Source organism: Narcine bancroftii, chromosome 6, assembly GCF_036971445.1.
Source record: "Narcine bancroftii isolate sNarBan1 chromosome 6, sNarBan1.hap1, whole genome shotgun sequence".
NCBI lineage: Eukaryota > Metazoa > Chordata > Chondrichthyes > Torpediniformes > Narcinidae > Narcine > Narcine bancroftii.
The window spans coordinates 2,760,879-2,788,850 of NC_091474.1; the positions used below are offsets into that span (position 1 = coordinate 2,760,879).

At 41.8% G+C, this 27,972-nt stretch overlaps 1 protein-coding gene across 2 annotated transcripts; it reads right to left on the bottom strand.

Moving 5' to 3' along the window:
* Nucleotides 1-12,370: 12,370 nt before the first annotated feature.
* Nucleotides 12,371-27,705, bottom strand: rnf114 (ring finger protein 114). Of its 2 annotated transcripts, none has more exons than XM_069883674.1 (6): nt 27,499-27,696; nt 23,460-23,610; nt 22,362-22,468; nt 20,638-20,749; nt 17,852-17,959; nt 12,371-15,208 (listed from the first exon to the last, which is right to left on the bottom strand). In XM_069883674.1, the coding sequence occupies exons 1-6, from the start codon at nt 27,624-27,626 to the stop codon at nt 15,131-15,133; spliced, it is 684 nt and encodes a 227-aa protein (XP_069739775.1). In that variant the 5' UTR covers nt 27,627-27,696; the 3' UTR covers nt 12,371-15,130. The 2 variants fall into 2 exon arrangements, with proteins under 2 accessions (XP_069739775.1, XP_069739776.1); XM_069883675.1 differs by lacking the exon at nt 12,371-15,208 and adding an exon at nt 15,215-16,682 and having other exon boundaries at nt 27,499-27,705.
* Between the last annotated feature and the right edge of the window lie 267 nt (nt 27,706-27,972).

Here is a 27,972-nt window from a genome sequence, read left to right on the forward strand (position 1 = left end):
GGCTCGGGACATGAAGGGCTCGGGACATGCAGTGACGGGACATGAAGGGCTCGGGACATGAAGGGCTCAGGACATGCAGTGACGGGACATGCAGTGACGGGACATGAAGGGCTCGGGACATGAAGGGCTCAGGACATGCAGTGACGGGACATGCAGTGACGGGACATGAAGGGCTCGGGACATGAAGGGCTCAGGACATGCAGTGACGGGACATGCAGTGACGGGACATGAAGGGCTCGGGACATGCAGTGACGGGACATGAAGGGCTCGGGACATGAAGGGCTCAGGACATGCAGTGACGGGACATGAAGGGCTCGGGACATGAAGGGCTCGGGACATGCAGTGACGGGACATGAAGGGCTCGGGACATGAAGGGCTCGGGACATGCAGTGACGGGACATGCAGTGACGGGACATGAAGGGCTCGGGACATGAAGGGCTCAGGACATGCAGTGACGGGACATGAAGGGCTCGGGACATGAAGGGCTCGGGACATGCAGTGACGGGACATGAAGGGCTCGGGACATGAAGGGCTCAGGACATGCAGTGACGGGACATGAAGGGCTCGGGACATGAAGGGCTCAGGACATGCAGTGACGGGACATGAAGGGCTCGGGACATGAAGGGCTCGGGACATGCAGTGACGGGACATGAAGGGCTCGGGACATGAAGGGCTCGGGACATGAAGGGCTCGGGACATGCAGTGACGGGACATGCAGTGACGGGACATGAAGGGCTCGGGACATGAAGGGCTCAGGACATGCAGTGACGGGACATGAAGGGCTCGGGACATGAAGGGCTCGGGACATGCAGTGACGGGACATGAAGGGCTCGGGACATGAAGGGCTCAGGACATGCAGTGACGGGACATGAAGGGCTCGGGACATGAAGGGCTCAGGACATGCAGTGACGGGACATGAAGGGCTCGGGACATGAAGGGCTCGGGACATGCAGTGACGGGACATGAAGGGCTCGGGACATGAAGGGCTCAGGACATGCAGTGACGGGACATGAAGGGCTCGGGACATGAAGGGCTCGGGACATGCAGTGACGGGACATGAAGGGCTCGGGACATGAAGGGCTCGGGACATGAAGGGCTCGGGACATGCAGTGACGGGACATGAAGGGCTCGGGACATGAAGGGCTCGGGACATGCAGTGACGGGACATGAAGGGCTCGGGACATGAAGGGCTCGGGACATGAAGGGCTCAGGACATGCAGTGACGGGACATGAAGGGCTCGGGACATGAAGGGCTCGGGACATGCAGTGACGGGACATGAAGGGCTCGGGACATGAAGGGCTCAGGACATGCAGTAACGGGACATGAAGGGCTCGGGACATGAAGGGCTCAGGACATGCAGTGACGGGACATGAAGGGCTCGGGACATGAAGGGCTCAGGACATGCAGTGACGGGACATGAAGGGCTCGGGACATGAAGGGCTCGGGACATGCAGTGACGGGACATGAAGGGCTCGGGACATGCAGTGACGGGACATGAAGGGCTCGGGACATGAAGGGCTCAGGACATGCAGTGACGGGACATGAAGGGCTCGGGACATGAAGGGCTCGGGACATGCAGTGACGGGACATGAAGGGCTCGGGACATGAAGGGCTCGGGACATGGAGGGCTCGGGACATGCAGTGACGGGACATGAAGGGCTCGGGACATGGAGGGCTCGGGCCCGACGCGGGATCTTTATCTTTGCTGCGGAGTTTCTCCAGCATTGTTTCATCCCCCCCTTCCCTTTTTCCGCTCCATTGGGATGAGGCCAGTTTGCTCAAAGTCTCACATCAGATGAATTCGTTGTCAAATTGAAGGGGTCACGAATCCGACTTTTTGAGCATCGGTGTCCAAACTTTATAGATGATTTGGCTTGTTCTCTCTCTGCGCTTGCAGAGCGAATTCAAAGAGCAAAAGTGTGCCTCATACCAGGGATTCCATGCAAGTCGCTTCTTGCTCGTTTCAAGACCGTTTGGAGTCGTTGGCACGTCAAAAAAAGCCATGCAAAACAAAACATTGGTTTCTGACTCAGACATGGTCCCCTCCGGCTGCAAGGCACGTGTCAGGACAGGATGCACCTGCCTGGCGTTCTGCTGCCGTCGTCATCCAGGTGTGGTAGTGGTGGGGGGGGGGGGGGGGGGGGCAGATGTTTCAGCACAGGTGCAGACGGGGGACTTGGAGTGGAGTTCGGTCAATGCAAGTGCACAGGCAGTTCCTGCCTCCAGGGCAGATGGTTGAAGAGATTGCCCATTGATTCACGCCTCGCAAATGGTCGGCATGAAAGCACCTTCTTGCTTTTCATTCGTCTCGTCACAGAGGTTGATGCTCTGGCAGCGTCCAACAAAACACATCCACTCACTCACTCGTCATCTTGCTCACATTTGGAGCGTCCGCCTGTTCACGCGTCCACTTATTATTATTGACTGGTTGCAATAACATGGGGTGAAATTCTCCAAATATCGAACAGAGTACCAATAAAGATCATCGTTAAAAGGGAACCAGTTCCACGAAGTTACTTCATTCTGTAAAGATCAAGGTAATAGTCGCAATATCTAAACTACGACCAACTCCCTTCCACACCAACACACTTCAGTACCATCACTACTGTCTGTCACATAACCACACGACTATCTGCTTTATTCATTTCTTTGGCTAAAATACTGTCAATGTGTCATTAGGTTTCTATGAACCTTGCATCAACTTGATTGGAGAAGAGAGTTCCAATTTTTAACAATCAAGATGAACTTCTGAAAGGCTTGGCTTAACTTTTTTCAACCCACAATTCCTTATTTTAACTCCTCAATCAATCCTCTATCTTTTTGTTGAAATTGGTTCTCCCTGATATTTTGAAGAACTTACAGCCAATATCCTAAATTCCAAGTTCACGGCGTCACTTCTTATAATTGGACCAAGGTACCAAGTCATTGCACACTTCAAATCAGTGGCATGAGGCTTCGAACTGCTCACAGAATTGTGGTGTCATCTCACAAGGGAATTGATACGGTTCAGCTTTTCTTTACCCGAAGTGTCGAGAAATAAAACCAGAATTTCATCAGACCTTTCAACGATTTTTTGGGTACAATATGATATTTTAAGGATCTCCGGCTCTCTTTGGCAATTCTTGCTAGTTTCGCAAATTATTAAGTACATTTATTGAACTATTCTGTTTAATGAACATGATCTTATTTGCTTTGAAATCAATTTACCCCAATCACAAATTAATTAATACCTCTTTGTAATTGAATAATTTCATATATTTGTAATACAATTTATCTTTACTAATTGTTTCAAACCCGTATGTGGTCTGTCAGACTGGTAAAAAGCTGTGAAGAAGAAACTGGTGGTGAAAAGGAGGTGAAGTGGAGATTTTCCATATCCAATTAATCTCAGAACAGGATAAGAAGTCAGGGGAAGAACAGGTAGGTCACTGAGAATTCATTGTTCAGGCTGACAATGTTAAGACTGACCATTCATCGGGAGTATCCAAGGCTGGTCCCCAAGATTGGGCCTGAGCATCAATTTCATTGTTAAAGTGGATCAGGATTTCAAGTTACTCAGAGCTGGTTTCTTGCTATGAAGGAGACTTGGTTTCATTTTCATCTGACATTATACGATGAGACTTCCTCAGAAGAGTCTGAAATATGATCTGTGAATGCCATTTACAGGAATACTTGATACTGAAATGAATGGATCAATTGAATAACAATATTGCAGAATTTTATTCATAATTATGGTTCCAGATTCAGAGATTTTAAAATTGTAATAGTGGAAAATTCATAGAATAAATAAATTGATGAATGACTTGTTGTGCAAACAAAATAAATGTGTATTAACAGTGATTATTTAATGAATTTATGAAGGACGGGTTTTCAGTCGACACTGTAGAACACACATGTCAAACTCAGGCCCGCGGGCTAAATTTGGCCCGTGATATAATTATATTTGCCCCGCAAGATCATATCAAATATGTATTAGAGCTGGCCCGCTGGCCGCCGCGCCAGTATAACTCATGCACAGCTAATACTACAAATCCCAGAATACTTTGCAAATGCGTTGGCGCCGGCCCGTCAGCCCGCTAATCGCCCCACCTCCTCTCTTTACTTTTATAGCATCTGCGACCTGCCGCCTAACTCACATGTAATAAACCCCTTACGAAAAATGGCCAAACGAAAGACAGAAAACAGGACCTTTCAAGACAGGTGGGAGGCAAACTCTGACCCCAGAGTTTGATGAACTTGCATCTAAGAAGAGATGCCAAGTATCTGGTTTAGACCCAGGTGCATCAGAGTAAATCACAGTGGAGCAAGCTAAGCTTGGATTCATATTTTCTTTGGTTAACTTTGGACTGTTCCTAGTTGAAAGATTGGATTTTCATTGAAGCAAGTTGTTATTTTTTTGACTTGTTGGCTTGTGAAAAAAAAAACATTTAAAAGGAGCTTAAAGGCTAGAGAGAAATATTATTTATTGAATATTTTATTTCTCATTTGTTAATGCTTCTTCTGGAAAGAGTTTAACCAAAACTACTATTAAACATTTATTTTAATAAGAAAAAGTCTAACATTACATATGTTGAAAGAAGAGAAAACATGCAGATGTTGTTGAAAATTTTCAATAAATATTTAGTTTGGCCCACGACTTAGTCCAAGTTTTTAATTTTGGCCCTCTGTGAATTTGAGTTGGACACCCCTGTGCAAGTGTCGAGTATCTGGAATACTGGCAAGGGTGACGCCTGCTGGTTACATGTGGTATCACGTCTCTCCGTTAAATCTCAGTTTGAAATCTTGCAGTTCATGTTCCCCATAGTAAAATGAAATCATATATCTCATGAAATATGATGCTGTTTCTATATTATCATGCAGCAAACTTTCAAGACAGCACAGGCATATTACTGGTATCTAAAAGGATTTTAACACTTTTATACAAGTTTTATTTGCCACATTGTACCTAATAACAGTGCGAAGGTTTCTTCCACGAGCTGTCTTACACCTCCATTCTAACATTAATACAGTCGTACATAGAACAAGAATGCCATAATGGAGTATCGGGTTGTAATGGAAAAAGGATCAATTAGGATGAACTCTGGCAAATTTCGACAGAGGTGTGGTGGAAAGTGTGCTGACCAGCTCCATTGCGGTCGGGTATGGGGTCGCCAATACCCCTGAGCATAAAGCCCTCCAAAAGGTAATGGACTCAACCCAGGACATCACAGGCAAAACCCTTCTTGCCATCCAGAACATCTATGGGGAACACTGCCTTTGGAGAGCAGCAGAATACACACCACCCAGCACACGCTCTGTTCTCATTGTTGCCATCAAGAGGTCTAGGTGCCACAAGACTTGTGGCACCAGGTTCAGGAACAGCTGCTCCCCCCTCCACCATCAGACTCCACAACAACAAACTCAATCAGGGATTCATTTAAGGACTCTTACTTGTGACCTTTATTGAATAAGAATCAGATCAGAATTTAATGTCATGAACAAGTCGTGAAATTCGTTGTTTTGCAGCAGCGTCAGAGAGAAAACATTCATATTATAACCTTCTTACAACAATAAATATTAAAAATTAGTAGTGCACAAAAAGTAAGGACATGTCTTTGGTTCAAAGGTTATTCAAGAATCAGATGGCAGCGGGGAAGAAGCTGTCCTTGTGCCGCTGAGTACCTTTTCCCCAATGATAGCAGTGAAGAGAGCATGGCCTGGGTGGTGAGGATCTTTGAGGATAGTGGCTGATTTTTGTTTTAAGATGCCATCTCGTGTAGATGTCCTCAATGGAGTGAAGTTTGGTGCCTGTGATGTCGCCGGCCAAGTTAATAACCCTCTGGAGTTTATTCTAGTCCTGAGAATGGTCTCCATGGTACACCTATAGAAGTTTCCAAAAGTCTTCTGATCTCCCTCCTGTACATTTCCACAATGTCTGTCTGTAATTCTGCTGACAACCATGGTGTCATCAACAAATTTGTTGATGGCATTTCAATTGTGCCTGGTGCCACAGTCATGGGTGTAAAGGGAGTAGAGCAGCATCTGTACTACATTGCAAAGTACTTAGCAAATATGCTTTGGATGGTCATCTGTTGAAAGTGTTGTGGATTTTGGGTGACATACTGAATTTCCCCCAGTTCCCTATGAAAGTGGAGGCATTGGTGTGCTTTCTTGACCATTAAGGCCAGATCAGGTCAGAGGAGATGTATACTCCTTTTTTTTTAAACTTTATTTATTCGTTCAAAAAACAAATAATATGAATACACCAATTAAACTTGATCATGAACTTTTTTTATATAAAAGAAAAGACCCCCCCCCCCTTCATCCAACCCTCCCAAGGAGAGCCATAAAAAAGGAAAAAGAATATTAAAAAAAGGTTAAATATACATATTAAAATCTAATCAATATAAATTGAAAGGTAAATATTCTGAGTATAACAGCCACATTAATAAAAAAATTATAATTATCACATGAAACATATGTAATTTTTTCCATGATTAAACAATATTTCATCTCATTATGCCATCTATTAATATCAATCATATTTGTATCTTTCCACGTACTAGCAATACATTTTTTCGCTACGGATGAAGCTAAATATACAAAAGCAAGCTGGAACTTATCTAATCCCAAGCCTTTCAGAGGTTGCAAACTACCCAATAAAAATACTGTTGGATCTAAAACTATTTTAATATACAGGTATTCTAAAAACGATTGAATATTCTTCCAAAAAGATTGTATATGTATACATGACCAAACAGCATGAAAAAAAGTTCCAACCGTATCACCACATCTAAAAACACAAATCTGATTGATTAAAACCGTATTTTTTTAATTTTTCAGGTGTCAAATATAATTGATGTAAAAAATTGTAATTAATCATTGCATAGCGTACATTTATCAATCTAGTTACATTATCATAGATGTTTACTCCTTAAGAGATTGAAGCCATCTTCTCTTTCCAATTCATTGCCATTGATATAGACAGGGGTGTGGTCTTTGTCCCCTCCCAAAGTCAACGATCATTTTATTTAATTGATATTAAGAGACCGTTACCATGCCACAAGATTTTGAATCTCTTTCCTGTCTACTCTCGTCATTATTTGAATGCAGGACCAAAACTCGAGTTACGCTTACTTCCTGAATCCTTGGGATTCTTACTTGGGATCTTCCTCCAGTTAGACAAGTATGGAGATGCTGGAATCGAGTGTCAGTACAAACTGGCGCGCAGGGGAAACTGAGCAGGTCTTGCAATGGCCTTCCTTTTCTTCAACCTCCCCTCTTTTCTAATTTATCCAAATTCTGAGGAAAGCCCATAATGGGCTTTTCTCACCATAAATGTGGCTTGTGTGCATGGTATTTCCAGTCTTCTGTTTTTAAATCATTTTCAAGACTTCTTGCAGCTGGCAAACCAGAAAGAAAAATATACACATTTTAATTATTTTAACTATTTAATGTCAAATAATGATAATAAAGTTGAAATATCGCATTTAATTTAAAAGCTGTTTTAATTAATTATATTTGATGAAAATGTTAAAATCCACAATATTTGTGTGTGGTAATGTACTACACATTAAATTAGGGGAACCAAACACAACTGTTGTGAAGGGCACCTCCATTCAATCTGCAGGCATGACCTCAAGATTCCAATATGTTTTTACATATAACTTGTGGGTTTTTTTTCTCCCATTCAGTATTGTCTCACCTAACATCTAGAGTGACCATTCACACAAGAACGACCAAAACTCCAAATATCCGGATAGCACCGCGAGTTTAGAATGAATTCCTGAAGCGAGCTATTTGCGTAGGCTGGACATGGGACGCCACTGTGTCTGTGTCGATAGGAATAGGAATGGCGGTTTGGCCTTTCATACTAGACCACTCCTAACTGGGACCCTGAACGCTCGCACACTTGCAAGGATTTATCCCCGGTGTTTGTCTGTTCTACCTTTAAGAGGAAGTGCATGCAATGTTGCTGCCTGCTTCACTCTTGCCAGATGCTGGGGATTGTACTCGGGGTCGAGGCCAGCAATCCCCGGCGTGAGATGACATCATCTGATGCCAGTGTTGAGCAGATTTTGCTTTCACACTTGCCACTTTAAAGGCCGATTGGCATTCGATTCCTGGGATCACTGGCAAATATGAAAGGGGCTTATGTTTAAAGTAATAGGGACTAGTGCCTGAGATTTAACCTGCTCCCCTCTCCAACATCAGTGCTGCTCGGCCTGCCAGACTTCAGAAAATCCCCCGGTAATTCCCGGTATGTCGCAGTTGATGTCGACGCAGTGGCATTGCATATCCCGCCTCTTTACATAGTGCAATGTCGGTATGCTGTCTAAAATCGTGGACCAAAATGGACATTTGCAATTTTGCTGGAACATCAGAGACTCTGCGAAATCTCTGTAAAATATCATAAATGGTGGCCCTCTGAACTCCAAGATTTCACAATATCAGCATTCCAGCCTTTTTTTCTCAAAATTCCAGTTTTCTTCGTTTGTTTTGATTTCAGTTAATTAACCTCCATTTTCACCTCTTCTAAACTTGTTATCTTGCTCTATCACTACTGTTCTCATGATCTCCTTAATCTCTTCTGCCTTTCACCCTGTCACAGACTATGTCTTTTGTTCCCTCTGCCCTTCCAACTTTTCTTTGCTTCTTTACACTTGATTATTTTTTTAACTATTTCCAGTTCTGTTGAAAATTCACAATTTAAATTCTGTCTCACTTGCTGAGTATTTCCAGATTATTCTGTTTCTGTTCCCATTCTCCGTCTTCTACATTATTTTACTTGCATCCACGGAGAATTAATAATTTGGAGGATCTAATTATGATTCAGTACCTCACTAAAAGTCATCTTACAACTCCACCAAAGTTTAAGATTTGCAATGTAATTTACAGGATTAGCTCATAAAAAGCTGAAGTTCTTCCAGCAGTTTACATTTGTTGCAGAGATTGCCCGGTCACAAATGTGAGCCAGTAAATGGAGCATAATGTGGGAAAATGTTTTGTATTCGAATCAAAAACTAAAGAAAACAGAATTATTAAAACATTCCAGAAAGCTACATCACAACAGCGTTTGAGATTCTTATGCATGAAACATCGAACATTACAGCACAGTACAGGATTTTGGCCCTTTTATTATACTGACCGATAGAAACCTACTCAACAAACTAAACCTTCTCTTCCTTACACCCTTAACCCTCTGCTTCTTGTATTAATGTGCCTATTGTACCAGCCTCTACCACCCCCCTGGCAATGCATTCCAAGTGCCCACTAAAAAAAAAATCTTACCCCTGAAGTCTCCCTTAAACTTTACTCCCCTCACCTCGTACAGATGTCCTCTGGTGTTTGCTCTCTCACCCAGGAAAAAGGTGCTTGCTCTCCATCCTATCTATGCCTCTCATCATGAGTCATCTAGAAAAGTAGAAAGCTAACAAGTTCAGTGGGGAAATGTGAAGGTGAATTAAATGTTAACTCTTATTTCAAGGGGGTTGGAATACAAAAGTACACAAATCTTACTGCAAGTCTACACGGCACTAGTGATATCACACTAGAAGTATCGAGAACAATTTTAATCTCCATATTCAAGATCTCATTGAAGATAATTTGGGGAAGGTTCAGTTGGATGATTGTAGTTAGAGAGATGTCCCATGACAAAAGCTTCAATAGGTTGGGATCCTACTCATTGCAATTTGAAAGTATAGTAAAAGCTGAGTAGATGATTTCTCCAATAAAAGAATCTGGAGAAAGGAATGGTCCCAGAATAAGGGATGGCTAGTGGAGACTCACTGAGGAGCAACAGTTCATTCTAAAAATTATATGAAGCTCTTTGTCATGGGGAGCTGCAGTAGCAGTCATCGGGTTTTGTTAAGACTGTGATTGATTTCTGATCAGTAAGGGAATGAGGTATGAGGAGGAAAGGACATACAAGTGGAGTTGTTGGATCAGTCACGATTCTATTGAATAGTGGAGCAGATTCAGGGGCTGATAGAAGTACAAGTACACACAAACCTGGGCAAACTCAGCAGGTTAAACAGTATACTTCATATAGCAAAGAAAAAGATATTACCAACGACTTCAATGAAGGGCTTGACCCTGAAACGTTCGTTATGTATCTTTCTTTGCTGTATAAAGTTTGACCTGCTGAGATTCCCACCTCTGTGTTGTTAGATCCAGGGGCTGAATGGCCTATTTCTCTTCTTACCTCTTACAGTCTTCAAACAGGGAACTGGTGTTTTAAAACACCAGTTATCAACATTTCTATCTATAATTTATAAGAGTGAGGCATGATGAGCATAGGTGGCTGGCATAAAGTTATTACAGCACCAGTGACTGGGGTTGGAATCTGGTGTTGCTTCTAAAGAGTTTGTACATTCTTCCCATTGACCTGCATGGGTTTTCCCCGGGCGCTCCACCCTCCAAAAGGTGCGGGGTTGGAGGTTAATTGGGTGGGTTTCGAGGGCTAGAATTGGTTCCTACCATGTTGTAAATAAAATGCAAATTTAAAAATCTAAACTTGTGAAACAGTACAACTTAAGCCATCCTATTTAATACCAGTTTGACTAGTTGTATATTTTGCAGGAATATTCACTGTAACAAAACCCATTCAAGGATAATCTTAAATTTTAACTGATTTGCCACATTTGAAAAAAAAAAGAAGCACATAGAGTTCTTGGTGTTCAATGAAAGGCAGTGTAGACTGATTTTTATCGTTCACACTTGTCCCAATACACACTAATTTTCCATCTTGTTCATCAGTCCAAAGTGGGAAGGGAGAATATAAAGCACAGGTTATTTATCAATTGGATCTCACTGCATGCAGAGCTGGACGGAGTCTGTCCCTCTAGTGGGAGGCTGCAAGCAACGACATTCAGTTTAAAACGTGGCTTTTGGGGGAGAAAGCCTTTCTCAGATTCCTCCTCAATCAGCAGATTTCCACCATTTTCCACCTATTCTTTGTCACTCAGTCTATCTAACCTGATAACTCTGTCTATGCGGAGATAAATGTTTTAACTCTTCCATAATAAGAGCTGTCACCCACTCTATTCCACGGTTTGCTTTTATCCTACCTTCCTGACCACAATCCTCTCAGACCCTCATCAGGTCTAGTCTCTCACTGCTGTCCAGTACAGAGCACAGTCGAGGACTTTGGCCCTGACCGAGAGAAACCTACTCAACTCATAACCTCGGTGCATTCCTTTTTCTTCTGCACCCTTATCCCCGACGAACCTAACAGGCAGAATCCCCAGTGACACAGAGAACATGTGAAAAATACACCAAGTGACTGAAGACAACGGAGGCCACATAAAAGGTAAAACAAAGGTACAAGGCTTCTTTAAAATGGTCGTGGAAATGTTCAATGTGTTAACATAGTCATAAAAATGTCCTATCACAGGAAATTTCTTTTCACCTGATTGGCCACCAGCAGAAATCTGAGAGAACAGAAGAGTCCCGGAGATTCAGCTCCTGAACTTCCAATTCAAATCACTGACAACCTGAGCCTCCAACGTGGTCACGGCCCCTTCAGCCCCTCCTCGCATCCCGGTTCCGATCCCTAGAAGCACTCCCAGCCACTCAGCCTCCTGCCGTCTGCAGCCCACAGCTCCCGTGGGTTCCACGCCTGCACCGATCCCTAAGCCGCGGGGCGTCTCCTCCGCTTCTCCCCCTCAAACCGTGTCCTCAGCCGATTCAGACCCGCGGTCTCGGGATTTCAACTCGAACCACTGCTGGCTCTCTCAACGGGCCATTCAGTGCCAATGGCAGTCAACTGGGCGGCTGGAGCCCGCAGGAATGCCGGATCTCCGCTCCCTCGCTGCGGGTCCGCCCGCACCACCACCTTCAGTCTGAGCATCCAAAGGGTGGGCAAATCCAGACACTGCAGCAACTCGGCAGGTCAGGCTCCTTCGTGGAGGAAAAGGGCGTCTCCCTTCAAGGGCAGTAAATCACAAGGAAGGCAAAGGGTCTGCTGTCCTTTATTAGACTGGGATTTGACAAATGGAAAGAACTCATTCAAAGTGATATAAAACAGAGCACCCAAGGTATTGGGTCGAATACGCATCTTTTTTTCCCCAAATCAATGAACTCGAAGAAGCCATTCCCATGGGAATGACACATGTAAACATTCCTTTTGAACCACAGCTATTGATCAGCAATACAGATTAGAACACAATTTACACCTGATGACATTCGTTATATTTATTTCCAAAAACGAAACGAATTGATGTATTCTCTAAGCTCTCATCATTTCGATTTCTGCAGAAATGGAAGAATCTGCAACAGAGCAGGCCACACTGGTTGCAACTTTGGGAGTTTTCACTTGATGTGCTCCCAACCTAGTTCACTCTGTTCAGTGTCACCCATCCAACATTTGAGCGGTTCACATCATTCGAATGAGCTTGTAAATACACTTTATTGCCTTCATTTGACTTGTACAAGAGTGACCATACAGAACACTATCGTTTATTACATACACAACACAGAAATATTTCGATAATCCATTATCTTGTGGCTTTTCAAGATCAAAGGTAGCCTCGACGTGCAGCAATTACAAAACAGGAAATAACTACTATTGTAAAAAGATGCAATTTCATAATTTTCAATTTTTTTTTGCCTTTTTAAATTTATTTAGAAAAAATACTATACTTTGAGAGCAGTGTTTAATAGATCAATGAAGCAAAATAGATATTTATTGTTAGGGTTAATAGTTCTTTGATGAGAGTGTACGTATATCAGCATATGCAGTAACTCCTACATTATAAAAATCAATCTTCGTCTCTCTTCTTGTTCCTTACTTTTCCTCTATTGAATTAAGGAAATAACCTATATAGGGATAATATTCCTAAACATTGAACTCGAAAGCAACTGGGTCTCTTGAGCTGCCTGTAAACCAACAGAGGCCTTTAATTTCCTTCATTATTCCTAATTCTCTCCCATTCTGTCCTTAAACCCACGGGATCTCAATTTCCTGTCTTCCAATTAGGCTTCTGTCTCTTTAACTGTCCCTACACCCACGTCGTCTCCATTTTCTCCACTGCCTTTAAAGTTGTGGGGTTTTTTTTAGCAGTACTGAAACTCCTACCAGCAGCAACAAGCTACTGTAGCTCCCCAGTTGTGGTGTGAATCATATTCATCTTGATGCACAATGGCATAGCTTGATTGTGCACGATCTCAACAAAAATTCCATTTTGAATCCAGAGAAGCTTCTACCTTCATCAATCAAGTTGGGCTGTGGAGCATTCTTGTCCAATTGAGCTGCTTCTCCACCTTATACCTGGTGCATGAGTTTGCTCTGAATCACTGGCTTACAACAGAACCAATCTCACTGCAAAATTATGACAAGCAAGATTATGTCATTGCCCCAATCTTTCCTCAAGATTCTGCAATTTTAGTCACTGCAATGCTTCATAAAACAGATCCACCAGGATTCTTGCTGATCGACAGGATAAATTATGAAGGGACTAGATAGAGCTGATGTGAATAGACTTTCCCCTGAGGGTAGGGCAGATTGGAACAAGGGTTAAGGGGCAAAACTTTAGGAGTAATACAAGAGGATGCTTCTTCACTCAGAGAATGGTAGCTGAGTGGAATGACCTTCTGGAAGTAGTAGTTGTGGCAGGGTCAGTTTTGTCATTTAAGAGGTGAGGGGGTTGGAGGATTATGGACAAAGGAGTGGTTAGGTGGAACTAGTGGAGTTTCACATAAATCGGTGCGGACTCGAATGGCCGATATGGCCTGTTTCCATACTGTAAATTATTATATGGTTATATGGTTAAATGGAAATGGCTCAGCCTACATCACATTCACTCCAAACTACCTTCAATCAACAAGTTGCAGCACACGGATGATACATGGATATGCACATGATTGGGGACTGAGGACTCAGTTGAGGGAGAGAATAAAAAATGTGTGCTGCTAGATCCAGACAGACATGCAGAGAGCGAAGAAATTTCAAGTACTCCAAGACTTACGACCGTAAGCGGGACTGGAGGATCAGTCGTATCTTGAACTGGATGCAAGTCGGAATTTTGCCCACGTGTGGAGTGCTGAAGTCTTATAGCAAACTTTTTAATCAAAAGTTGTATTTGAGAAACTGCAACAGGGATACATGTAAGAGCCAAGATGTGCCTACTTACTTTTTTGTCTGTGTCCTGGGGTCCATAGGCTGGGCACGACCATCTTGATTCCTCTGCACATCCACAAATATTTGGTTGGCACGTGCACGGTGGATTTGTGTACTGGAGTTCGGTTGGCGCATGCACAAAAGATATTGAATTTGCACCCATAAATCTCGTACATGCGCCAACCGAACTCCAATATGTGGGCCCACCGCATGTGAATCAAGATGGCCACACTCAGCCTATGGACCCCAGGACGCCAACTAACAAAGTAACTACGTATATTTTGGCTCCTACATACCCTGCATTCCTGTTAAAGTTTGTCAAATATAACATAAACACATGTAAATAGATTTTTTCTTATATATTTTTAAAATGTGCGAATGGACACAAGCTGCATAGGTCGCAAGTCGGGGAGTACCTGTAGTGTGTAAATCCCAGCATGGTTTGGCTGGGAGACCAGAAGTTGTCATTGTTTATTCCCATGGAAATGTTCAGGTCAAGAGATAGTACCATAAATTTCTTTCCACTCAGAATCTGAGAAGGTCCAGTGAAGACGGCCATAATTCAGGATTTATAAAAATACTGATAAAATTATGGGAAAGTGCAACTTCTGTACATACAAACAGGAAGAATATGATTTTATTAGTAGCAATGAAGAAGCATTTGGCTAAATCATTACATACCTGAAATCAAACCAATAGTCTTTGAAAAGATTAATAAAATATTTTAAGCTGGCCATTAATACCATTTAAAAGGCTGGATAATTGGAATTTAATCAAAAGTAAACATACCCATTACCAAACATCAAGATTAAAGTGCTGTAATAACCTTCGGATAGATATTTATTCTATATAATGTTACCCTAGATTGTTAAGATTTATGATTCTGTAAATTTTTTTCTCATCTGGGCAAGTGTACCTCAAGAATCAACAAAAGTGCACAGGATAGATTGAAGCACATAGAAAACCTCTACATTAGCAGTATTCAGGGAATGAACTTCAGTGGTTGCCTTTGTGTGAGAAAAATTATTACTCTAAGATCTCACACTTCTATCTTGGAGTGAAAGTTCAATGGCTTCCTGAAGCATTTCATCTTCATCTACATTATAATCCTGTAAAACAAAAGTGCACTTTTATGTACAATCATTTCCTCAGCAACTTGGTAAAGATGAATGTTTCAGTCTGAGGAATTTGTTGGAAGAAAGATTACAAACAGATCCAGCAAAGCTGATGAACATTTTGAAGTTCATCAAAAGTAGCTCAGAAAACCAAACCTAATTAAAGAACAAACTTACAAACAGTGCCATTCAAATCAGGACACTCCCACATAGTTTACACCTCTTTTCAATTGCAATTGAAATAGCAAATTGCACATAAGAAGATAACAATATCATCAGATTTAGACTGCTGATTAAGGGCTAAATGCTGGCAAGATATCTGTCTCAGCTATCTTAATGTTCATTGAAGAAGCAGGCAGAGGTTCAGTCTTACATTTCATCTGAAAAGATGGTCTCCCTTTTCACACTGGCTAACTTGTAAATTGGCTGATCAATGAACCAGTTAAAGAAGCCCTTTTTGCCATTCACTCTGAACTGGTTCTCTGTGTCCTTTCACATTCACCACCAGGCATCCAAGGGGCGAGAAGACCTACCAGTGACATCTGAGTGATGCATCGAGTAATGGCGGACCTGCCCTTCCAGAATTCAGTGCAGCAGAGAAACCCCTCCATGAGTGCTCCATACATACAGCGCTTTCTCTCCCTTCCCTCTGTCTATTACAGACATATCTATCTATCCTTTGATTTTTGTTTGTACCCACTTCGTTAAGTGTGTGTGCTCGTGTATTTCATCCCCGCTGCAACTTGCCCACGATCTTTATAAATTGTGCATCTATGTGTTTAATTGCCTCTACCACTTTCCCATGGTCCTTTATAAATTTATAAAGGCTGAAATAGGTCGGCACAACAACAGGGGCTGAAGGGCTCATACTGTGCTTTACATAAAGCTTAATTATGTTATGTTAGGAATCCACGCTGCTGAAGATCCAACTGCGCTGGGTAGGTCACGTCTCCAGAATGGAGGACCGTCGCCTTCCCAAGATCGTGTTATATGGCGAGCTCTCCACTGGCCACCGTGACAGAGGTGCACCAAAGAAGAGGTACAAGGACTGCCTAAAGAAATCTTTTGGTGCCTGCCCCATTGACCACCGCCAGTGGGCTGATATCGCCTCAAACCGTGCATCTTGGCGCCTCACAGTTCGGCGGGCAGCAACCTCCTTTGAAGACGACCGCAGAGCCCACCTCACTGACAAAAGACAAAGGAGGAAAAACCCAACACCCAACCCCAACCAACCAATTTTCCCCGATGCCTGTCCCGCATCGGACTTGTCAGCCACAAATGAGCCTGCAGCTGACGTGGACATTTACCCCTCCATAAATCTTCGTCCGCGAAGCAAAGCCAAAGAAAATTATGTTATAATTAGGCATGAATCATTTTGTTTAAATACAAGATCATAATACATTGATCAGGATTTAATAAATTGAATACAACATTTTTACCTTTTTAATCTTTTGCTTCCTTCATGTTCCTGCACTCACACAAAACATCATCAATGCATCACTACTTGGTCCGTAATCGCCACGCAGACATCAGATGACCCTGGAAATGATGCACCCTACCAATGTGGTCCATCCCAGTGGTGATGTGATGCCTATGTGCCGATTCGCAAGTATTCATCCTGGCCCGTTACCCAGTATACTGGTCGTTAATTACTAGGATAAGATGCCAATGTGAAAGGAGCTCTACAGTGAAGCAATAGGCCCTGTCAGGTGGACCCTCCGCCTTGAAGGTGGCAGCAGGAGCGGATCTTAACCGGTAGTCTCACCTTTCAGGTGGCAACCCGAAAAGGCTGCTTGCAGCATTGCCTGGTCCAGCTGAAAGGGCTTATTCGTATCCAGAGGCACCTTAGAGCACCTCCGGATCTGATGGAGGCAAGGTGACTGGTGCCACAGTGCCACCTGTCATAAATATGCGGCATAGCAATGGCTGTCTTCCCTACCTATAATCCCCCAAGCAGCTGGAACCTGGGCCAGGGGTATTATGGGTAGGGAACACTGCCATTACTATGCCGCATTTTGAGCAGCAGAGAGTGGCCCCAGTGCAGGAGCGGCCAGCTGGGCTGTGACAGCCCACAGCGGCCGACGCCCCACCCAGTAGGATGGGGGGCTGTCAGGCACTTACAGCGGCTGCACATTCAGGTGCCTCGGCGGAGCCTGGCCCTCCGCCAATTATCTTTCCCAGAGGATTGGTGTCGGCACCTCGGAGGCACATTCGGAGCATTCAGGTGAGTACTTCCTTAGCCACATGGGGGGAGGATAAGCAGCTTTACAATGGTATGTTCAGGCCACCCGAAAGGGCCTAATGTTAAGCAGCATTGTAAGTGTGCTTGTTGTTCTTATAAGTTACATTGTGGTGAGAAACGAGTGTTCCCTGATCTCGAGGGGGAAGGGAAGAACCAACATTGTCATCATTCTGGTTTTCAATTTTCCATTAGATTTTACAGCCTCACTAACACGACCAACCTCCCAGATGCACCCCTGGATGGCATGAGTACCATCTAAACAGAGACCCTCACAACCAGGACATTTCACTAGAGTTGGAGTCTGGCATTCTTCTAGGTGTGGTCCACTGTAAGGGAGCTTTTCCTTCTTCTTTAATTAAACTGCAGTTTCCTGAAGCTAAAAAGTACATACATACCACAAAAGTATCATATGAAAATCTGTGACGAATTTTCAAATGTTGTATCAAGTCTGCACTTCTGAAGTTTGGGTCACCCCACGGCATGGAGGAACAAATTGGGCAAACCTGGTAAGGAACAGATTACAAAAGTAACTTGAAAGACCAAAGGCACAGGAGCTGCACAAAGCCTATATGAATGCGATCTTATCAAAAATTGTTTTCATAGTCCTTTAAAAGTCCATGGCAAAGGATCAGATTTACAGTAGTTCTAATACACTGATGTTATTACCTTCCAGAAATCTCCGCAAAACCCTGCTGCCACAGTAGCAAGGATATTTTTTCCAACACTGAGGTGTTCCCTGATAAAAAAATTGATTTGATCATGGCTGAGATTAATCTCTACCTATTTTTCTGTTGTCATTGAAGTTATTCCCAAATACCTAGCACTGACAACATTGAACAAAAAGGGTAAACCTACTTATGGTTTCCCCCCCCCCCCCCCCAAAATCAATTCTTTGATGGAACAGGTGCTCTGATTAGGCAGTTGTGACCCAAATATGTCTCCAGTCACCTCCTTTAACAATGCATCTTGGAAGGAAATTCAATTCCAGGTAATTCCAGATTTAATGAACCTGTTCCTGACTATACTACCCACTAATTATATGTGCTCAGTGCATAATGGAAACTGGTGGAAGAGCAATAGATATGGTTCATCTTGGAAAGTTAGTTACTTTGGGGGGGAGGCAGTTGTAAAATTCTCCACTTGACACCAACCAGGCCATTGGCATTTAGTCAGGATGGCACATACCCAGTAGATTCACATGGGGAATTTGCATAAACACAAGAACTTAGGAGCAGGAGTGGACCATCAGACTCATTAAACCATTTAATATGATCATGGCTAATCCATGCTGGCCTCAACACCTCTTCTCTGTCATTTCTCCTTCCCTTTTGTTCCTTGATCTATCAAATATTTATCCACTACCACTTTAAATATCTGTTATGATCTAGTTAACCTCACCCGCTGGAGCAGAAAATCACCATCCTATGCAAGAAGAAATTTGTATGTACTTCAATTTTAAGTGACTGGCACATTTCCTTGTAATTATGTCTCCTCGTTTGAGACTTTCCCACTGGTGAAAAATGACTAAACATCTACGTTGTAAAGTCCTCTCAAGATCTTGTACAGACTGTCGCTGGGTAACAAATGGATTCCATCTTTACAGATGTCCGCAAGTTGGATAATGCACAAAAACAGTAGTATGTTAACCATACTTCCACAGTATGCCAATGAATGTAATGAATGCCATTAAACACACACACACAGACAAGACTGATTGGGGTATTGCATGCATTAGTCCTGAGGGATTAAGACTAATTTCAAATAGATTACATAATGTTCATTCATTAATATGAATAAATTATTCTATCCTCATATCTGAGAAATGTTACCCTCTAACATTTATCAATTCTTCTTTGAAAATTGTTATTGCGTTTTCTACCTTTTCAAGTATGCATTTCTGATAACAACTGCTGGGTTGTTATCATTTCTTCCCCTTCAGCTTTACATAAATTGTGTCCTTCAGTTATCATCCCACTGCCTCCAGAGTTTCTCCTTCTTTATTCTAATAAAACCCTCTTTTTTTAAAAAATTTATCCTTCTCTGGGATATGGAAAACTAACTCCGCTACTTAGGTTTTTCCCCATAGAAATTTAAGAAATTCCTGGCACTGTGGTGCTATGTCTTGCAGTGGCCAATGTGAAGAGAGAGTTAGGCAAGATCAACCCACAGAAAGCTGCTGGACCGGATATCAATTCCCGGCAGAGTGTTCAGGGGATGTGCAGCTCAGCTAGATGTTCTCACCAACAAGCTAGGGATGCATCCCCTTCAGGCTAGCTATTAATTCTCATTTGAGCAATGTCAGTCGCTTTAAGTCCTTTTCACCTATTAACAATCTTCCTCTACTGTGACATTAACAGCAACCTGTGCTTTGCAGAAGACGGATAAAAAATGGCTTTCCCTTGCAGTATGCCTTCCAAATACCTTTCTTTTTTTGGGTCAACCCTTCCTACAAATACCCTTCTCTAAATATGATCATTACAAATTCTGTGAAGTAAAAAGAATCTATTTGTTTCCTGACTCTATTTAAGGTTTTGCAAAATATTAAAGAGGAAGAAAATAGAAGGTTCTGATTTTTTTTTTCCAAAATAACCTTCGTAACATAAATGCTTGAGAAGATTTTGGTCTGCAAGTTATAAATTTGCAAATTAAAATGTAACGGATAACAGAAGGTTGCAAATCGAATATCAACATTTAACAGTCAGTGAATTGCAGTAAATAGAAGGGAGGCACAGTTGAAATAATAATCTTGTCCACATTTAGGCAGAGAAAAATTCATCTGAATAATTGTATGAAAAAGATCAAATTTATTCTTATGCTCCCAGTGGAAAAGAGCATGGATCAAAAACAGTACCTTCAGCTGGCAATTCAAGGACAGGAAGAATGCTCTAAGTGAAGTAATCATAAATTTTCAAAAAAAGACTTAACATTTATTAAATAAATTAATAATGATTAATAATTACACAAGACTACTAAAATGTAGTTCATCTGATCACGGTGACTTAAAAGTATGTGGCCACAAATTACATCACCACAAGCGAAGGATATTTTCAATGTTCAATTTGACCATTGCAATTAAACTATATGTTCTAAAATAAGTTGGTGCTTTGTGGAAAAGGAATGCCATATTAGTGAAATATTGGGATTGGCCGACTCTATGCAATTTTTTTTTGTTAAATCTTACCTTTTTTGCATACTCTCCAGTGTGGCTTGAAATACAATGCTCAACCAAGCCATCCTGGTCCAGGTTTTTTGCATTGCAGAATGGACAAGTAAAAGTAAAGCGATTAGGCATGCTACAAAAAAAAAAGGCATAATATAAAATTTATTTTCATATTTGAAAAAGTATGCAATTTCAGAAAGGCATTCAGTAAAATCGTCAAGAGGAAAAGTACAAAGTAGTTTCCATTTGTCCAGCATTAAAAGATCTATGCAGAAACTGGATTGCTAGGTATTTTTATGATCTGAAGGAGTACAGTGTCTTATGCTACTTAACAACTCTTGAGCAATTGCTATTGCATCCAATTGGCTCCAATTCTGCCTGGTTTATGATCATTATAGCTGTATTTCTGAACTTTAATTTCCAGTGTGTTCTAAGCATTTAGTGAAATTTCAGAATTATTTTCCGTGGCATAATTTCCAGTTCAACTTCATTGCAATTTGCACAAATAACAATGCGCTATCCTCAATAACTCCATGTGGCATAGACAGCCCAATGTTCATACGAGTTACTCAACACAACTTCCAGGAGCTTTACATTTTTAAAAAAGCGCTCTACGCTTGAATGCAATTTCCATAGTTTTCTTCCCATTCCTGTGGTGCACAAGGCAATGCAGGCAATATGAAGAGCATGATGTAGTGCAATCAAAACCTGTTTTGAATTAAATTCATTTATTTAATTAAAGAGAAGTTCCGATGCATATATCTATCCTGTTCTGTGAATGGTTAAGACCATTTCAGCTCTGTGCTATTTAAATTACATTTTTAAACCTTGCAACAGCTCCCCCTCAGCACCACATACTGCATCTACATTCCAACTTGATCTGCAAGATCCATTTCTCCTCATGCATACTGAACGCCAAACCACAACTATCACCATGCCCCTTTATCCTTACCCAATTTTACTGTACCTCTCCCACCATTGTGGAATCCATGAAAGAAAAGTCTTTCAGAACCAATTTAAAGCCTACAATGCTTTGGGCTTCATAAACTAAAGAATTTGCAGCATTGAAATTTCAGCAAATTGTTTGACCATTCAAAAGTGATTTAAAATACTTTTCTAGGGGGTCAAACAGTTTCCAGCCCTACGTTTCTAAAAATCATGTAACGGAAATAAGAATTACATCGCAAAACCCTGTGTTGAACTTAATGTCATATTTTCACATCCCAGCTTTGATGCATTTTCTTTTCTTGCATTGATCTTTTCTCTTAAAGAACCTTGACCACAGCATTCCTGATTGAAGCAATATCCATGTGCACCATGTAAAATAAATATTTAAACTATTTCCTGAGCAATTTTAAATAATGTAATACACTAGAGACTTAGAAATCTTTGTTCCACAGCTATTTCCAGTACTAAAGTATACATTAACTGTAGATTCATAAAAGCCTGGAATGGCAACTGCACAGCCACAGAAAGAGATCTTGATTTGGGGCAATTGTAAAACAGGCAAGTCTTATGACACACAAGATGAACCGTTTATCTTCTTTACAAATGTAAGAAGAACAGTTGGCTCTTTCAAATAATGAAAGGACAAGTGCCCCCCAGTCAGAGAACATACATAAATGAATTAGATACCATTAAAAAGCATAACTGAAAGGGCAGAATAGAATACCAATGACCCAGATTATAATTTCATAGCTGTGACTTACAGAGATAAGGAAATCATACTTTAAAAAAAATGTCACCTAAGGCTAGGATGCTGATCCTTCATTGAAGCTTTCACCCCCTCAGAAATAAACTCTTGATATTTTGCACATGTTGCATTATGGGATCGCAATTTATTCATACATATCTGGAATAATATGAAACATTACAGTATTATAAATGGAAAATAATTGCTGAATTAAACTACAAGATATCAAAATTCATGCAAGTATTCTATTTCATTTTTGTTCTATATCTTTGACTATTTGCAAAGCTAAATTGCAAATTTACAAAAAAAAACAACTTTACAGTAAATACAAAGAAAGTTATGCAAGTTAGAGAAGCACTGGTTGGAGAACCATTTTATTGGTTGATGATACCAAAGATATTCAAGGCATTTTATGAATGCAAATGCACTCAAAATACTTATTTAAAAAACTATCAGAAGAGACAAGTGGTTGTCAACATGAATTGTTCATCTATGACATACATTGAAAAACTGTTTTGCGTGCTATCCAGGCAGGTCAACCTAACCTTCAGCACAATGGATGAAAATCACAACAGCTCAATGGCTTTGATATTTAGCAACATTTTCTGTTTGGTTGGAAAATAAAGGGTGCAGGACTTGAACAAAATTATACTTCTGTCGTCTTTCCATTGAAAGTTACATCTCTCCAATGTCCGCTGCAATATGGATAAAAGGAGTGGTGTGTTTAGCAGAGTGTTCTCATAATCTGCAACATGGAACAGACTAAGCCGTTCTTTATCGGATTTAAACAGATATTTATTTTTGCATTAAGGTTTGTTGCATGAGATGGTGGATGTGGATGTCCACAAACAGCAAATGTTAGGTTGCTAATCTCTTTAAAAGTGCTTTGAGTGCATTTGCATTCACGTAGTGCCTTTTTTTTTAAACAATCTGCCAGCCCTTTCTTTGATACAATGATTAGGAGATTCAGACATGTCTGTTTTCTGAAAATAACCTGACGAAATGAGCCCACATCCTGGGTTCAAAATAGAAGACCATCATCTTGTAACCCATTGAAATTCAACTTTGCTTCAAAGGTACGAACTATAAAAATAAAGTGGAACAGAATCATCAAATCTTTTAGTATTTATGCCAAGCAAGCACTACTGACCTGAGTTCCACAACCACTGCAGCTTGATGGAGTTACTTCTAATTTCTTCTCAATATCAATAGCTCTAATTGCACCTTTCAGAGGAAAGCGACAGACAGCACAAATCGGCTTTTTTGGCTTCTGTAGAGCAAGCAGGCAGCTACTGCAAAATCTGTTCAAAAAAGCTTAGATGTTATTCGAGTTTAAATATTGACGCAAGGTCAGAACCAGTTCTTCAATAAAGGTACTAAAACGTTGATAATGATAGATAATATTTATATCTTTAGAAAAACTAAATAGTGCAATTACCGGACATGGATCTAAAGTGATCCTAAATATGGTTACAAAAATTATCAAAATGTCAGTCTAATATTTTTGCAAATTAGGGGAAATCCAAAGCATATGGCAACAAAGAGCCATCAAATATTTTACATTTTCTAGTGTATGTGTTGCCGAAGCGAGCACAAATATTTTACATTTGTCACAAAGTGACGAATATCAGAATAAATTCTAGCAAGTTTGACTTTGGAGAAATGTACACGATGTAGCACTTTGTATTGAATATGCCTAGCCCACGAGGAATCGAAAATCAGGCCTAAAATTGAAGTCCATTCTTCTTCTGGGAAAGAGATATTCACATCATTCTCCCATTCAGTTTTAATTCCACTTAAAGAAATATAAAGAAGATGCCATGCCTTTATAACTAAATTGTAACTCGAAGTGTTCATCAATAAAATGTGGGTCAGAGTAGGAAATGTTAAAAGCTTTGAGCGAACAAAATGTTGAATTTGATAGGATCTGAAATAATATCTATTTCATAGGTTAAATATCAAGCCCAATTATTTTATCTTCTAATCAAAGACAGGTTATAGCATTCCCACTTTATTAGCAAAAAAGATAAATTCTGTTAAAATGGAAAGATGAGTTCCCACCTACACTTCATCAATGACAATATTATCTCCTTTTTAAATCTGGAGAAAATTAGGCATCACGTCACAAAAATCAAGATTTCTTTTGATAAGACTTGGAGCCCATTTATAGCTCACTTCCATCATTGGGTGAGAAGATGAATGTCGCTGGGCGTGCTGGTTTGGATCCCTTGAGGGCATTTGTTCAGATTTAACACGACATACAATGTGAATTTTAACCTTGATCACTGTGGGTTTTTAATTTTTTTTCTTACTTCTTTCTTACAATATTATATGTATTATTATTTATTGGATTCAGAATTAAATAGAAATGCTACTCTACCATACATTATTAGTTGTGAATCTGCAAAGGTTTCATTGCAATCGATTTACTGCTTTTTGTTTTTCTGATAAAACTCAATAAAAATTTTAAAAGAAAAAATTTATAGAATGCTAACAATCTTTGTTTTAAATGTAGATTATGAACAAGCAAACACAATTGTTGACAATTAAAGTCTAAGATCTTCACATTAAAAGGTCAACAAATTAAAAAGGGACAGTAGACAGCAGTAGTAGTTGTATAACAGCAAATATGAGGAAGACACACATGGTGGAAGGAGGGGCAAGAAGTAAAGTGTGGACAAGAAAGGGGAATGGCCCTGAATTCAGATAGGGGAGTGGAGAGCTGGAGGAATTGAGAGGGAGAGAGAATAGAGAGCAGGGAGAAATCCATGTTAATACCATCTGGTTGGAGAGTGCAGAGACAGAAAATTAAGTGTTGCTCCTCCAATTTACAGGTGGTCTTCGTAGGAGAGTACAAGGCCATGGACAGAATGTCACCGTGGATGTGGAGCACAGAATTTAAATAAGTCTTTCATGTTTTCCCAAACTGGAATGGTTAGCTACTGGGAGATATCTGTCACTGATGCAAACAGAGCGAAGATGCTCAGTGAAGCACTCTCCCAGTTTGCATCCAATCTCTCCAATGTAGAAAAGACCACAACGGGAGCACCGGATGCAGTAGATGGCTCCTGCGGATACACAAGTGTTGCTTCACTTGAAAGGGCTGTTTGGGGTCCGAATGGTGGTGAAGGAGGTGGTGTGGGCACAAGTGTGGCCCTTCCTGCAGCTGCAGGGGAAGGTGCCAAATAATAGGAAGGGATGAGTGGATAAGGGAGATACGGATGGAGCAGTCCCTATGGTAGGAGGAAAGGGGAAGATGTGTCTGAAGATGTGGTGGGATCATGTTGTAGCTGGCAGAAATTACAGAGTATAATGTGTTGAATGCAGAGGCTAGTAGGTGAGAACAAGGGGAATCCTGTATTTGTTATGTCTGAGGGCAGAGAGGGCCAGGGCAGGCGAGCAGGAAATGGAGGAGATGCGGGTAAAGGCTGAGTTGATGGTAGTGGAGAAGAAGCCATGCTTTGGAAGGAGGAGGACATTTTGGATTATCTGGACTGGAAGACCTGGCGACAGAAAGATCAAGAGATCAGCAACAAACATTTACTAGCCTTTATCATATTCATGCGATCATCAATTGAGGGTGATGTGTTTGTGATACAATCGTTGAAGAATAATAAAAACAATGTTTTCCCGTAGCACCAAGAATATTCAAGGAAGGTATAAAGGGAGTAAAAAAACATCCATGGGCCATCAATCAAGGGCAGTCTTGCAAATTTCCTTAAAATTTTAAAGAGAAGGAATAATTTCAAGAAACAAAAAATGTGGAGAAAATTACATTTAATTTTATTTTGATCACCCCCAGTTTTTTTCATTTTAGTTTTAAACTAGAACAGCAAAAAAGATACAAAAACCAAAATGCATAGAGAAATTTTCTTTTAAATACCCACACACCAGTAAACAGTTGGCAATATATTTTACAATGTCAATGAGGTGTTGATTTCAGAAAATAATTTGCATTGTGTGCAAACAATTTTATCTTATTTATTTGGACCAGCAATAGTATATAGATCAGTGAAGTGACAGGGTGTATTTAACACAGACTGGTACTTGATTAGTCAGGGCATCGAGGGTTACGGGAGAAAGCCAGGAAGTGAGGTTGAGCAGGTGTATGGATTGGCTCATGATTAGAATGGTGGAGCAGACTCGATGTGCCAATGGGCCTACTTCTGTTCCTGTACCTTGTGGTCAATCTTTTCTGGTGGTCAGGGATTTCTGGAGGAGGGAGTAAAAGCATGGGCGACAACAACTTGAATGCTTGGATTTTAAATGACCAAGTCATCCAGACTGTGCATTCTCAGAAAAACAAGTCCTTGAGTTGAGAGCTACTGTAATTTTAAGGCATCCTAATTGACATCTGTCCATCCAGTTGATTCTGCTGCCATGTATGGATTGCTGCAATCCTCAGCATCACATTGAAACACTGATCTTCCATCAACCTGGAGTGGTGAGTGATCAAAATCACATTAATCACCGCTTTGAAATACTGTATCGCAGTTTAGTTTAAGGTTGGTGTTGATAGGTTTTAATGAATAACTACTTGGTTTGGTAAGTTTTTTGATGATTTGCAACTTTAAAAGTTGACTTTAAATAGTTCTAAACAGGATTTTTGAAACGCGAATTGGCTGCACTGGTAGTGACAAAGTTCTACTTCCTGTAAAAAAGTTGTCAGGGCGTCCTGGATGTGAGCTTGTCTTCATACATCTTGGAGGCACAGTGCAGCCAATCCATGATCTCCCAGGCAAGGGAATCGAGCCAAATTCTGCCCCATCCGTGCCTGACATTATCACCCAGTTGGCTCCAATCATCGAAAACAAGTGGCACATTTTTAAACTAAAAGTAGCCCGGAATTTTCCAAACAGAGAAAGAATCCGGAATTGAAGGTCCACACACAGCACCCCAAATAATCCCCCCCCCCACCCACCCCCCCCACCGAGAAGTCCAGACGTTGGTGGAAAGGGGACCAACTTTTCACGGCCTCAAGTAACTAATTAATCCGGCCGCAGCCCCCAAGCCTCAGTGGTGGGGGGGGGGGGGAAAGAACACCAGCCCGTGACTGCAGGGCTCAGCGCCTTCGCTCTGGATTTCCCCTCACGACACAGGCCCGGGCCGGGTCGGGTCGGGTCGGGTCGGGTCGGGTCGGGTCGGGCCCACACACACACACACAGAGTAATGAAAACATCGCTTCTTACATATGGCTACATTCGATTCGCATTGGGTTCTCGTAAATTTCTAAGCAAACAGGGCAGGTTAAAGAGTCTTTGTCATCCCCTTCGGGATGGTGATAGCGTGAGACATTCTCCCCGAACTGCATCGCCATTGCTGCTGCTCCGTCTTCCCGAAAGTCGCCAACGTCACGGAGGTGGAGCCACTCCTGGTCACGTGAGGCCAAGAGCCGGCGCTGCTGACGTCATCGGCCGGGCTGAGGGGAGACGGCGCTGCTGACGTCGTCGGCCGGGCTGAGGGGAGAGACGGCGCTGCTGACGTCGTCGGCCGGGCTGAGGGGAGAGACGGCGCTGCTGACGTCGTCGGCCGGGCTGAGGGGAGACGGCGCTGCTGACGTCGTCGGCCGGGCTGAGGGGAGAGACGGCGCTGCTGACGTCGTCGGCCGGGCTGAGGGGAGACGGCGCTGCTGACGTCGTCGGCCGGGCTGAGGGGAGACGGCG

Excerpts from the sequence above, each read along its gene's own strand:
- rnf114 (XM_069883674.1), bottom strand. The coding sequence starts at position 27,626 with ATGGCGATGCAGTTCGGGGAGAATGTCTCACGCTATCACCATCCCGAA. Across the intron at positions 17,960-20,637 it reads CTGGAGAGTATGCAAAAAAG|GTTTGCCCAATTTGTTCCTC; the intron begins GTAAGATTTAAC and ends GTTCCTTACCAG. Across the intron at positions 15,209-17,851 it reads TTTCATATGATACTTTTGTG|GATTATAATGTAGATGAAGA; the intron begins GTATGTATGTAC and ends TTTGTTTTACAG.